The 13,140-nt window shown below is 41.0% G+C and overlaps 1 protein-coding gene across 13 annotated transcripts in view; it reads right to left on the reverse strand.

Annotated features, from left to right (window-relative positions):
- LIMCH1 (LIM and calponin homology domains 1) overlaps positions 1-13,140 on the reverse strand; it is a 153,388-nt gene that overhangs the window by 19,520 nt on the left and 120,728 nt on the right. For all 13 annotated transcript variants that reach the window (XM_032444096.1, XM_032444102.1, XM_032444101.1 and 10 more), the window contains 4 exons: positions 10,749-10,875; positions 8,020-8,174; positions 7,419-7,821; positions 4,567-4,788 (listed from right to left, as the gene is read on the reverse strand). In XM_032444096.1, the coding sequence (XP_032299987.1) occupies positions 4,567-4,788; positions 7,419-7,821; positions 8,020-8,174; positions 10,749-10,875 (907 nt within the window). The remainder of the gene's footprint in view (positions 1-4,566; positions 4,789-7,418; positions 7,822-8,019; positions 8,175-10,748; positions 10,876-13,140) is intronic.

A 13,140-nucleotide genomic window follows, 5' to 3' on the forward strand; every position in this document is an offset into this window, starting at 1 on the left:
TTTTATTGGCAGCTTTATAATGCTATAATCAGATCAGCTCTTACAGTCAAAGACAGGGTGGATCAGTAATTGACAGAGAAGCTTTCAAAGTGTTGAAAGAAACAGTGTTAAGTATTCCTACTAGAGTTATTTGTGCTAGTTATTATCACTCAGTTGGGACATAAAATAATCTCCCATCACTGACAGACACTGAAAATTGGTTGGGGGCCTGGAGGATGGGAGATATGGATATTAAATTCATAACCACATCCCAAGCAGAGCTCTGTTCTACCTACTTCAAAGTTTCACAGCTTCTGTATCTCGCCCTAGCTATCCAGGTAACCCAGCCCTTCATGCATCTTCCTGTATGTGGTTCAAGGAAAAGCTGTCAATCTGGAACATATCTACTTACTCTGCAAGTGTTTCTTGTAATGAATCAAAGAACAAAGACTTGTCTTACCAGATCTGTACAAATCAGGGTTTCAGTCCTGTTCTCTTGTAGTTTGGCCAACAATCCCCAACCACAAGAAAGCTTATACTTTAATCTCAGTTCAACCAGTGGATTTTTGAAGATGAAGGAGAGTGTTACTTGGATATAGAAAAAAGTTTCTTTTTGTGCCAAGTAAGCAGTGAGTAGAACTGGACATGTTTAAGCCAGCTAACTACAAATTAAAAGAAAGCCTCAATCTCCCCCCTCCCCACCCCGATCGTTTTAAAGTTGCTGTCTACATTTATTTTCTTTTCGGTTGATCAGAGCAAAGCTATAATTAGAACTATAGCAAGCCAGTAATTTCTAAATTGTTATTCGAAGTTTGGTTAAAGTAAAGTGATGCAACTCTGACAAATTAATCCCTCTATACTAAAATCTGCATGAATATTGTTTTAAAACAAAACATTTATTTTGCCAACTTCTAATTCAAAGAGTAAGAGAACACAATTTCTCAGTATTTGTAATGTGCGTAACTGCTATGTATATCAGAAAGAAAACAGAACCTAATGGCTGACAGATAGGACCAGGCTCTGGAGATGATTTTCACACTGTTGCTGGCATTGCCAATGCCTGATCAGAGCATTCTGAGCATGTCAATTTTGGGGCCCTTGCACCAGCTTTTGTAACTGTAAAAGGGAACTGTGCTTTTACTACCACCTCTCTCAGCTGCGCATTGCTCTACAAATACTAGTGGGTTATTTCCATTCTGCTGATAGGCCAAATTTAACCTTCTGTGCAAAGTCACTCTTCAATCAGAGACAAAATATGACCAGCTACTTTGAATCAAGGCAAGTTTGCTGTAAAATTCAAAAGAATCTAAGAACTCTACACATACAATGCAGGCACAAGAAAATGTTCTTCTTCACCATTCGTCCTACCTGCTGCAGCTTTTTGTATCCCATTTCATAGCGAATTCAGACAGAAGTCGCCTCTATTTCCTACTCAGTCTCTGAACATCAGTCATTACAAGGTTCACATACATGTGAAGGTGCTTCTTAGACAGAAGCACAACCTCCACTGGGGTATTACCCATACAAAATGACTCCTATGTCTTTCTAGCTCCCCAGACCCCTAAATCATACTGGCGTTTCAAGTGGTACAACTCAACTGAACTTTTTTTTTCCTAAATTCAGGCCAAGAGAGCTGCTGAAGTACAGCTGTGCAGCATCTTCCTGTATTGCAGACAGTGCCTGAGGCCAGCCGGACAGATTTAGAGCAGAGCTACGGAGCTTCAAAGGGAAGGCTGCCAGGCAGAGAGAAGACAGGAACAGCCACTATGACAAGTGAACTGAAACAGCAGGGGAGCAGCCAGCAGAGGGATGGAGGAGGAAGGGGCACGCAAGGAGCAGGAAGAGGATTAGAGGAGGAGGACAGGAGGGACAAAGGTAACACGTGTACGAAAGAGGATATGTGTTCTCACAACAGAGAAACAGGGAGGAAACTGAGCAAATAAAATACAGTAAGAAAACAAATCCAGAGCAACTGCAGGGAAGAAGAAACATCCTACCCTATAAACAGAATCTCTTAGAGGACAGCCAGCCAGAGTCTTGCTCCAGGCTTGGGAAGGATATAGCTAACAAGTCTCTACAACAATCAAGAAAAGCTTAGAAATGACCACAGTGAAAGCAAGCTTAGAGAAGGCTTTGAAAACATGCATTGAAAACATTGCATCTATTTGTAAAATTTTTCTCAGTGGAAAATACACTAGTTGCTTCCTTCATTTCAGCTACCTCTGCTTCTTCATCTTGGCTGCTTCCTACTCCTGCTCACATCTTCTCTTCTCCTCGAAATTCAGTAGGGTTAAGCATCAGACTAAAATTCTGTGAGTGGGTCAAACTAAGCATATGCTCCATGAGACCCCCAGAGAGAACAACTTTCCTTTTGATAATGCCACGCTAGTTACTTTCTCACACAGAGTGGCCAACTGAGCTGCTGTTTCATATGACAGTAGCAACATTACCATTAGCTTGAAGACTCTTAACTTCAGCCTTGCCCTGGCTTCCCCAGTTGGTAATGATGCACTGGCAGCTTCATAGGTTTTCCTGCTTCCAAGGTGTTTTATGAGGAGTAGGAAAGGCCCAGATGGTTATTTTCTTATTTTATTTTCTTCAGAGCATTTAATGCCCTGAACTCTGCAGATATCGGCTGACATCACTGTACAAAATTACTCAGAAATCAAGGGAAATCAGGGAGGTGGGTGAATGAAGTGACTCCACAGTAGCAGCCCCATTCCAGCAGGTAAGGCCCCAGACTGATTCCATCTATATTGAGCTGCCTGGCAGTGCTGGCCTGTGCACCAGCACATGGTGATGAAGCCAAGTGTAAGCACCATACCCCAACTCTATAACTTGGTACCTAAGCCCTTTGTATCCATGAACCATACCACTCCTGCATAATCAATAGATAAATTACTGCCTGGAAAATTAAAATTAAGCATCTAGGTAAAGAAGAGAATGAAATCCCCCCTTAGAACAGAGAAGCTGCACTATTTGTGTGCATGCTCGTTCTCTCCAGATGACTTTATCATTAAGTGCACTCAATTTTAGAAACCAGGAGGTTATTCTGCAAGTGGCAGAGCTGTGAAGAATCTGGGAATATAAATTGTTCTGCCTGTTTTCCAGTATTACCAGAAGGATTAAGACACTGGAAGCTGCAAACTAGGCATTCAGCAGTCACATTATCCTTAAAGCTGCAGAGCAGAAAGGATGAGAGAACACCACCCAGACACAAACATGCCCAAACCCTAAGAAGGGCTGCTACTGCTACATTTCCTCTTAACTATGCCACAGCTATGCTGGTCTGGAAATTGTTAAAAAAAAAAAAGAGATAGTAATACTTTTATTCATCTACTTTTCTGATTACCATTGTGCTTTTAATCTAGAGCAAGCTGAGGCCCCTCTCTGTCCTCCAACCATTCTCATTATTTGCTCTCCTATACCGAATGCAATGCCTGCCTGGCTTCTCTGCTGGACTCGATTTATTCTGAAACAAGTAGTCTCAGCTTTGCCAACCCCGCCTGCTTTCTGCAAACTGTTCACTCTTGACTCTACAGCAGTTCCCCCCAACAGCATCGAGTCTCTGCCCAGGGCATATCCCACCATCCATGCGTGCTGGGTGGCCTGTGGCCAAAGAGAGTCACGAAGGTAGGAAGTAAGTTAAGATGTACAACGTTTGACATGGATGAACCATCACTTCCTGCCCACTCCCTGTTATCCACCTGGACGATATTTGAAAGAAATCTACATAAAAGCAAGAATTATCATACTCCAACTCTCACCACATCCCCGATTCTCTTTGTAGTCACACAAAAAAGGAATGTTGAAATTCCCATTCCTGACACTTGCTTGCAATCCTTTAACATGCATTATTAACAGTCCAGTCCTTATTTTTTGTTTTGTTTTTAACCATCTACTTTTATTACAATTTTCTGGCCTCTAAGTTCCTGTTGCAATATGCTCCAGTTTGGGTTGGTTTTTTTTTCCTTTTTTTTTTTCTGAATTTCTCTCTGGGGAAGGGGAGAGAAAAATGAAAAGGTAAAATTAATTTGCTTCTCTGGTGAAGTAGTTAAGAAGCACGCTGGTCCTTGGAGTATTTCAATAGCTTCTCCCCTTTCTGAATATTTCAGAGATGAGAATGAAAGCAGAATGTTCAAAACTGCCTGCACATTCACATCCTCATTTGAAAATTGAAAACCGAGACTAATTATAATGGCTCACACAGTCCAATTATCTTGCTGATCTAATCAGCCAACATCAGGAGAAGAGCTGAATAAACGTGCACAATGGCTGGGACACAGAGTCAATTTCTCCCTGGCCCAGCACATTTGAAGTATGCTTATCAGTTGCACGCTATCCAAAAAAAAAGAAACGCTGGCTGCAATAAGTTTTTGAACCTTCCCTTCCCATTTCTGTACCCACATCCCAAAGGAAGAAACCTTTAATTTACAAAGGATTTTTCTTCTTTTTTCCTGGTCTGGGCACACCCTCTCAAAATAAAACAAACATAACCATTCGGGTTTCATTAGTTAGTGATTAAATACATCATGAGACAGAAAATTGGCAGAGAAAGTAAGGCTGGTTTGTTCGTGTTGCTCTTACTGTTGGCTCTCTGTGCACACTCTGAGTGGCAGGCCTCTGTAAACTGAGCTCAACACTTGTGGGGTCCTTCTTCAACTCTATGGGGGGCCTGTCCCCTCTGGCTACTCCGTCAAATTTCAGAGATCTGCTTGGCGACTGAGTAAATATTACTGTTGTACACTCTTTATCCTTCTCTTCAACTCCGTTGAAATTCTCTCCATTCATGCTGACTTTTCCATCTACCTGCAGAATACAGTTAAATAAATACACCGAGGAAATTAGCACTCAAACAAGTTTAGGAAATCAGGAATTCAATACAACATCACCATCGTTAACACAGTCTACACCATCAGTGCAGAACAGAGCTAAGCACGCATTTCAACAGGACATGACAGCAGAAAATGCCAGTCTAGATGGGGTCCATAAATAAAACACAGAGCAGAAGTTATGGATTTTCCTGGATATCCCAGTTTCCCACATTTCTCCCAGTAACAGAAAAGTAACCTTAATGCACATCACACATATCCTAGATTTTAAAAGAAGAACAATGGTTTTGGTAATACTTAGACCAAAACTCCAGGGTTTCACATTGTGTCATGCAAGAGGCAAGCATGCTCTCCAGGCTGACCTGCTCTGTAAACTGGCAGCCTTACCGTATCACTACTAGACTGTACCTCAGCCATGTGAATTTTAAAAGGGTATGGAGCAGCAGTGTCCACCTGCTTTTTTATCTATTGTTCATAACAGGGAAACAAGAAACCAACAAATAAAACTTGGCATTCCACCTTTTCTGTGAGGCCATAAAATAAATAGCCTCTTTCCCAAAAAATGACTTTATGCAGTCACTGTGGAGAGTAGAATCAATTTAATACTTTGTTTTTAAGGTTTAGCTAGCACTTTGATGGCCCTACATTCTCCCTGAGGAACACTTAGGCAAGGAAGAAAACACAGAATAAGCTTTGGTTTCTTCCTTTGCACTGATGCAGCTTTCTCTTAGGACAGAATTACATTTTGAATGATGCTTCGGTGACACTTTGACGGTTCCTTCAATTTGGCAGGCTGTCTGTGGATGTCCAGATATACATAGACACTCACAATAAGAGATCCCAGCTGGAATCTACAGAGGGACCAGAAGAGCACCAGCTGTCATTATCACACCCCATTGCTCCTGTTTACCTGCAGCAAGAAATGCTTACAGGAGCGACAGCAGGGCTCAGTTTTAGGTAGATCTGGAGAAGGACTTTGCTACTCTGCACAGAGATCCTTCCATGCAAGATGATCACCATAAGAGAGATGAAGGTGGTAAATGTAGACAAACTCTTCCCTGCTACTGATTGGACTTTGGGGGAGTAATGGCACAGATCAGTGAGTTCTTTAGGAAGCTATCTAGGATCCATATGGTGATAAGTCGTTTCAAATTTCAAAGTTATGTCTTTCTTTGGGAACTTCCCATTTATTTTGCTGTTATTGAAAACTGACACAAGAAGTGTCAGAATCACCTTATCAAACTGAAATGCAGTTTAAGAAAAGTTCTTCTCAGCTCATCCTCTCTGTCCCACTCCTTATCTCCCTTTTCATTTAACTTCAGTACTTCACTTGAGTAAATTCACTATATGCAATCAGTGTTGTGCTAAGGGCAAACTACTCCTGCTGACTTCTTGTATGCTTATATCCAGAGATCTGTTCTTCCCCTCAGGGTGATTAACCCAGAGGCCATTTCCAAGGCTATGGGCATCCTCAGAAGTGCAGGGAGGTGAAGGCAGCCAGCACCTCACACCACTCACTCCCATACTGGGGAGAAACAGCCCTGCAAGCATTCTACCAGTTCTGACTTCTTTTCAAGTGAAAAGTTCCCTCCCTTTCCTTACTGCCATCACTCCCCTCCGCACGAGTTTGAGGGTTTATTTCCAAATTCAAGTGTGGGCAGACACTGAGCCCCAAGTCTTATGGGACTGCGTGCTGGATTATCCATAGAGAGACAGGTCATGAAAAACCTCAGAAATATAAAAGCCAGAAAAACACTGGCAGGACACACCATCCATTTTAATGTCTCTGTTTAGACTAAGACATTTCTCTATTTATATTAGAGAGGAAAACCAAATGTTTGAATGATCAGGACAGATGCCCTCACTACAGAGTTAAACAAACATACTCCTCTCCTTCTGATCTGGAGCAAGTCAATACATTGTCACTGGAGCCAAGAAGCACTGACAGACCGGTGTTTGAGGGCAAAATAATGCAATAGTTACATAGTCTGGGGAGTCATTCTTACTAAGTCACATTCTTTGACATCAAGCAAACAAGATCTAGACAGATTTTTAGTGGGGGGTGAGGTGAAGAAGCATCCACGTGTTAGTTTCTCGCCTGTATATGTGAACTATATATAGGTTAACATGAGTATGACTCCTCTGTCCAAGTCCTGCGAGAAAAAAATTGTAAGGATCACAGGAAAAAAGAAAAAAGTAAAATAAAATTAACACAAAAATACTTGACTGGGTACTAAAATGTATACTGTAGGAGAAGACCGAGTGAGGCTGAAGAGAAATAGGAATTGCCAGTTTCACATTTCAATGAAAAAACATTGTGTGGGAGGTGGTTTCACAAGAGCTGGGACAGACTTCAAGCACTTACGGACATCATGCTTCTTCACCGCCTGAATGAAGCTTTTTATAAGGGTAAACAACAAACACAGTAGCAATGCCTCTGGGACATCAGCAGGGTTGCAGGGACCCGTGCATGCCACAATCAAAGTAGCGAATAGCTATTATTATTATTATTTTTAATTAAATTGCATTAAACATTTACAGGTTGTGATTATTTAGTCAGGATCTCCTTGCTTCCTAACTTACTTAGAGGAGTGCGACGTATCCTACCTTAAAGTTCTTTAAAACTTCCTGTGTATTTTTGGGTTGAGAGTAAGGCTTGGGTGTCAGCATAGGCACAGCCTTGGAGACAACACTTTTGCTGGGAGATGTGCGGCCTGTCGAACCACTGGGCTCTAATTCAGTGGTGGGAACGATGGTTGCTTCAATGGTGGCAGTGAATTTTGGAGCAGGCAGAGATTGTTGCCTTAAGTATCTCAGAGGATTCGGGTCTTTCAGTGGGGAGTTTGGCTCCACTGAATGGCTTCTTTCCAGGATTTTTGGCATCTGCAAACGCTCAAGAACAGCTTCACTAATGGTGAATCTTTCGATATACTGCTGGAGAATGCTCTCAGCCTCCTCCTGGGTCTTTGCATTCTTGTATGCCTCATGAAGCTCCCGTTCTCTTCTCTCTCTGCATGGGAGATGACACAAGAGAGATCGCCACATTAAAATTCACACTAAAAATCATTTCTACTTCCTCTGCTCCATCACTACCCTTCTCCTTCCCCTACTCCAGCCCCGCAGGTATGGCTGTCCACAACCACCTACATCCCCTGTCAAGCACACAGCATTTTCAGACACGCCTCTGCACTTCAGTAAGACAACATACTTCTCTTCCACAATTTCTCGGTATGTTTTGATGCTTTTTCTGCGCTCATTTGTTCCCTCTCCAGACAATAATCTTTCCATTTTCTTTCTCTCAGCTTCTTTTTTAATTAAATCCTGGGAAGCACTCCTTCGACGACTCTTCCACCGAGCCAGGTCCTGGGAGAGAAAGAAGGCAACTGAATGCAGAACTGCAAATAGCTAAAAACCAGCCTTAAGGAATCAATGAATCCAGACAGCCAAGCTTTGTAATGTTTGCATCTGCCCGTGGACCAGGCTCTGATGTTTGCTTTAAGGAGAAATGGAGATCACATCATAAAATGAAAATGTTAGAATTTCATAGCTTCACCGATGGCTTCTTTTTTTGTCTTTTTCTTTTTCTTTCTATTATTTATTTATTTATTTATTTTTAATTGGCTTTGTAGCATCACAGAAGCATGACACCCGAACGTGAGGAAAAGAAGGGACCAGTCAGGGCAATGACTATCCCCCGGGACAATTCCAGGGACCAAAAATTGCACTCTGCCCATGATATCAGCCAACTACATGCAAGTATACTTGAACCAGCACTATAGAGACAGAAGAATGCAGTGCAACATCTAAACTCAAACTCTTCCTTACGAGCACCCCCCAGTATTTTGGGCCCAGATCTCAGCAGCACTATGGACTAAAGTGCCTCTCTGGTAGGCTTGTGATAAGACAGAGAAACAGGACTAACATTTGTATGCAGCAACACAGACACATGCTTATTGAAGCACTAATCTATTTGGAAGCCACCTGTCCAAAACTGTGAGAAGGACCCGGTGACTCTAGTTCTTTAATCTTCCTGCAACATCAGCCTGACTCTAAAACAAAGGAATACAAAGGAGATACCTCCTATGGGACGCATCTATGTCCTGCATTGTGCTTAGGTTATGAATTCACAAGCTACATACAGAGACAGAATTTGTTTCACAGTAAAACAAGTGAAGAAGTGTTTCTAAGCTGTAAGATTCCTCAGCAATCAAGTAGAAAGGGAACAAAACTTTACAGTAAAAATTAACCTCTACAGAATTTTTGCAAAGAAAAATAACCTCATAGGAAACCATGGGGGCACATTTGTTATTAACTTTTATAACATCAGGAGATTAGTATACAGATTGTATTTCATGTACTCTAACAAATTCTGGTTTTAATAAAAACCAGAGATTCTGTACACATACTCAATTCAAAGGCTATTTCATTAATTACATGGTTTTCCAAATATTTTAATTGCATTTTTATTAGTAAACAGATGAAGGTACTGCAAACATAACTGATTTTATTAAAACCAGGAACAAACCTTGTCACTTTTAATTTAGCTTAAAACCACAAATTACTGACATTACACTCAAGGGAGTGCTTGTTAAAGTATTTCTTCACATGACCTACATATATCAGTCCATAAACCCCTTCGTGAAACGTGGTCCTTTCCTCTTCCTCAGTTACTAATTATTCTCATTGAAGGCATTTCTTGATTCAGCTACTCCCACTATTGCTTATTGTTTGGAAATTAGTTTTTCATTAGCAAATTTCATAACATAAGCCTTCCTCTTTCTGCAATTAAAGATGTTTATATTTTCCAGCTCTGATTCTTCAGAAAAACAACGGTAATAAAAAAAAAGCTATGAAACCGTTAATTGTTGGCAAATTTACAGCATGAGCATATGAAGAATATGAGACCATGAATGTAATGTCATCTCTACAAAACCCTTGGAATGCCAAGGACATTCCACTAAGGGAATATTTAGTAGCTCTTCAGGACTTTCAGTTTGTTGTATGAGATGCTGAGGGCCTGGAAAAGTTGTGCACTTTAGCTCAGAGGATTTTTCATTCAACAGCAAAGAGTTCTCAAACCTCTTGAATTCCTTTGGGCTCATTCTTATCTCTGCTGGGAAATTATGGCTTCCCACACATACAGACCACTCAGCTGAAATCCTTCATTGTTCTAGTAAAACTTATTTACTAGTTGTAAATACTGTTCTTTTTGGGGGCTATTTCTTGAATTTTCTATCAAAACCTATTTCATAGCAGCTGTCTTTATAACTGGAAATTACTGTACTAGCTGTTAGAAGAGATGTAAAAAAAACCCAATAACTCCAATATTCCTCATTTAAAATCAGTCTTCAGGAACTAACAGGATTGATGCTGAAGCTCCTGATACTAATTTGCCTGCAAATTGTGAGCAACGTTTTTTCTACTCTTTCCATTTACTGAAGATAATACAAAATTGCCATGCCAACTTAAAAACGGAGAATTTGGAAATTGGAGAATACGGAGAGTTTGGAAAGGACTTGCAATGCAAGCAAGGTGTACCTAACTTAAAGGGGAATTTGTTTGCTTGAATAAGATGGAAAATATTGACACTTTTTGTTTTCAAATGTATTGAAGTCAGGTCCAACCTATGTATTTATCACCCTGATTAGTCTTATACTTTGTCACTTTTTCTAGTTAGAACAATTAGATAAGTGTTTTGCTTTCATTTTTATGCAATCAGTTTTTAATGATATTTTCTTACAACGCAAAATACCCGATTCATCTGTGTGTCCTGTAATGTACAACTGAATATGAACTTCTATGCCTTTATCAACAGACATGCCTTTATCAACAGAAAATGAAGAGAGAGTCCTGATTGAGAGAGCAACCACTGATTTAGCTATTTTGCCCAGCTGACTGGCCCTAACGCCAGTATCACAGACACTGTGGTACACTCACGTCTTGCCACCTGGTCTCGTCCTCTTTCAGCTGGTTGTGTATATTCTGCAGTTTTTCATGGCGAGCTTTGCTGTGAGGCTGAGCCATGGCTTCTTCCTCGCTTCTCATGTCAAACATGCTCACGCTCCTAAACAATGAGGGAAGAATAAGAAGCACAGCGTTATTTATATCCTTATACTTCTTCAGCTTTGTGAGAGCTAAAGCCACATGAGGGTGCTGCAGCAGAATCAGACACCTGCACTGTTACGGAGCTCCCAATAGCAGCAATCCCTGAGAAGGATCAGTTAGCGCCCATATGACTTCCACGCAGTACTTCAGACACTGTACTCCTCAATGTTCTCTTGTTTTTTGTTAGCCAACAGCAACTTTGTCTCTCACTGTGAAGCATTTCTAACAATAAAACTCTGACAGTAGCTTTTGTTAAAATTATCCTACTCAGAGGTGAGTTCAGAGTATTAAAGTTTATGAAGATGTTTCCTACTGAGTTCTCACTGATCCCTTCAATTATATTGCAGACAGAAGCTTCCATTTTACTGTAAAACAAGAGAGGCTTGAGAAGTACGTCAGGGGTAGCGTGGCTGGCTAAATGCTACTGCAACAGGAACCAGGAGAGCCTGCTCAGAGAAGCACATGCAGGACACACAGCATGTTGCCTCCTCTTCCCTCCCTGCCTCAAAGAAACTCAATGCTATCAGCACTGACTTGTTCATATGGTTAACCTAACAAAGGGAAAGCTGACTGTACAACAAACAATTGTGTATGGGACAAAACAGTTTCTTTATACACACGCTATTTTTGCCTCTGACCTTTGGAGAGTTAAAGGAAAAAGGGTCATGGTTTGATATTATACCATCATTCATATTATTTAAAGATCTTCACATGAAGATAATGTACTTTCTACTCCCCCCCACTACCTATTATTAGTGAGACATGACCTCAGCTGGGCCATTAAAAGCAAAAAGGGGGAGGGAAAGCCATGCAGTTCCACAGGAGGTGACTTCACAGCAGTTTCCAAATGATCATCTGCAGCTGTAGGTGAGCCAACTAGCAGGAGAAGCACCAAATGAAGAAGAGTTGTAGGCAACTGTGGACACAGTAATTGAAGTGAATACACACTGAAAGCTGTGTATATACATATTTAGCTGGCATATTCAGGCAAGCAAAGATGTGAACAACTCACTCTTCGGGGGAAATGGAAAAGTCTAGACAGTGGATGGAAAAAGACATGCACAGATCCCATCCTGTTAGTGGGCATATATTCAGAAACACAATACACACCCTATTGCCTTCAAGCAGAAAAAGTATAGTTATCATATTACCATGCTTCATCCCTTAAAAAGAATGCACTTCTTTGGGTTCCTCTGTGGGTAACTTAAGGGTTGCATTGCTCAGGACTGAACTGGAGTACTCTTAAGAAACAGAACCCAAAGAAACTGCAAATTTTGCTTTTTTAAAACTGAAGTCTACTAAAGAACATTTAACTTTCACTTCTGTTTTGCAGACTAGTGAGGTAGGTTGGGGGATGTATCATTAACACAACCTTCAGTGGATTTATCCCAGTTTAAGTGCATTTGAAACTCATTCTAAGGAAAAACCTGCAGTCTTAAGTATTTGTCACTTTGTGCCTGCCATGTCTAACTGATTGTATAGACTCCTTCATGTACCATTCCCCCCCATCAAAGAATATTTCATTTGCAAAGAGTAGATGACAACAGGAGACTCAAATTGCTGATAACTGCTCCTAGGAGAGGGCATGAGGACTAGCACTATGTCATCTGGTATAGGAGAATAAAAATATTCTCTGCCAGGTATACTGAAATTCCAATGAAAAGCTAACGTTGTGTTTTTCTTTTTCCCTGTCTTCACTTGGAGTAAGCAAACACAGCTAAACAGACTTCATGGCTATTAATGGTGCAATAAAAAAGGCACCCTGGAAAAGGCTTTAACCTACCCCAGGTATCAAGCTATGTACACCTTCTGTTTTAGTTATCACCTCATGCTGCTGGGCCTTCACTGCCATGGATAAGCAGGCAGATGGGTTCAACCAAACAGCAGCTCCAATAATGTTACCGCACAAATCTGCCTCCCCAAGGGAGCAGTCTGAAGGAGTCATCTCAAAGCATTGCTTCCTGCTCTGACCAACACATAACAGCCACTGACAAGATCCACCTCACTTCCTGAACATGTGGAAAAGGCCAACTAGATGGCCTACACAGATTTCTCTGCTAGGCAAGTCTATCTACAGAAGAGAACCAAAGAGGCTGGAACTCAGCTTCCATCAGAAGACACTTTCACTATGAGTCCAACATCATTTCTTCCCTTCTTATATAATTTACAAACGGCTTATAAAAGCCACAAATGTCTCCAGTCTGTCAAAACCTGCATGAATAGA

This window comes from Coturnix japonica, chromosome 4 (genome assembly GCF_001577835.2).
Source record: "Coturnix japonica isolate 7356 chromosome 4, Coturnix japonica 2.1, whole genome shotgun sequence".
Taxonomy (NCBI): Eukaryota; Metazoa; Chordata; class Aves; order Galliformes; family Phasianidae; genus Coturnix; species Coturnix japonica.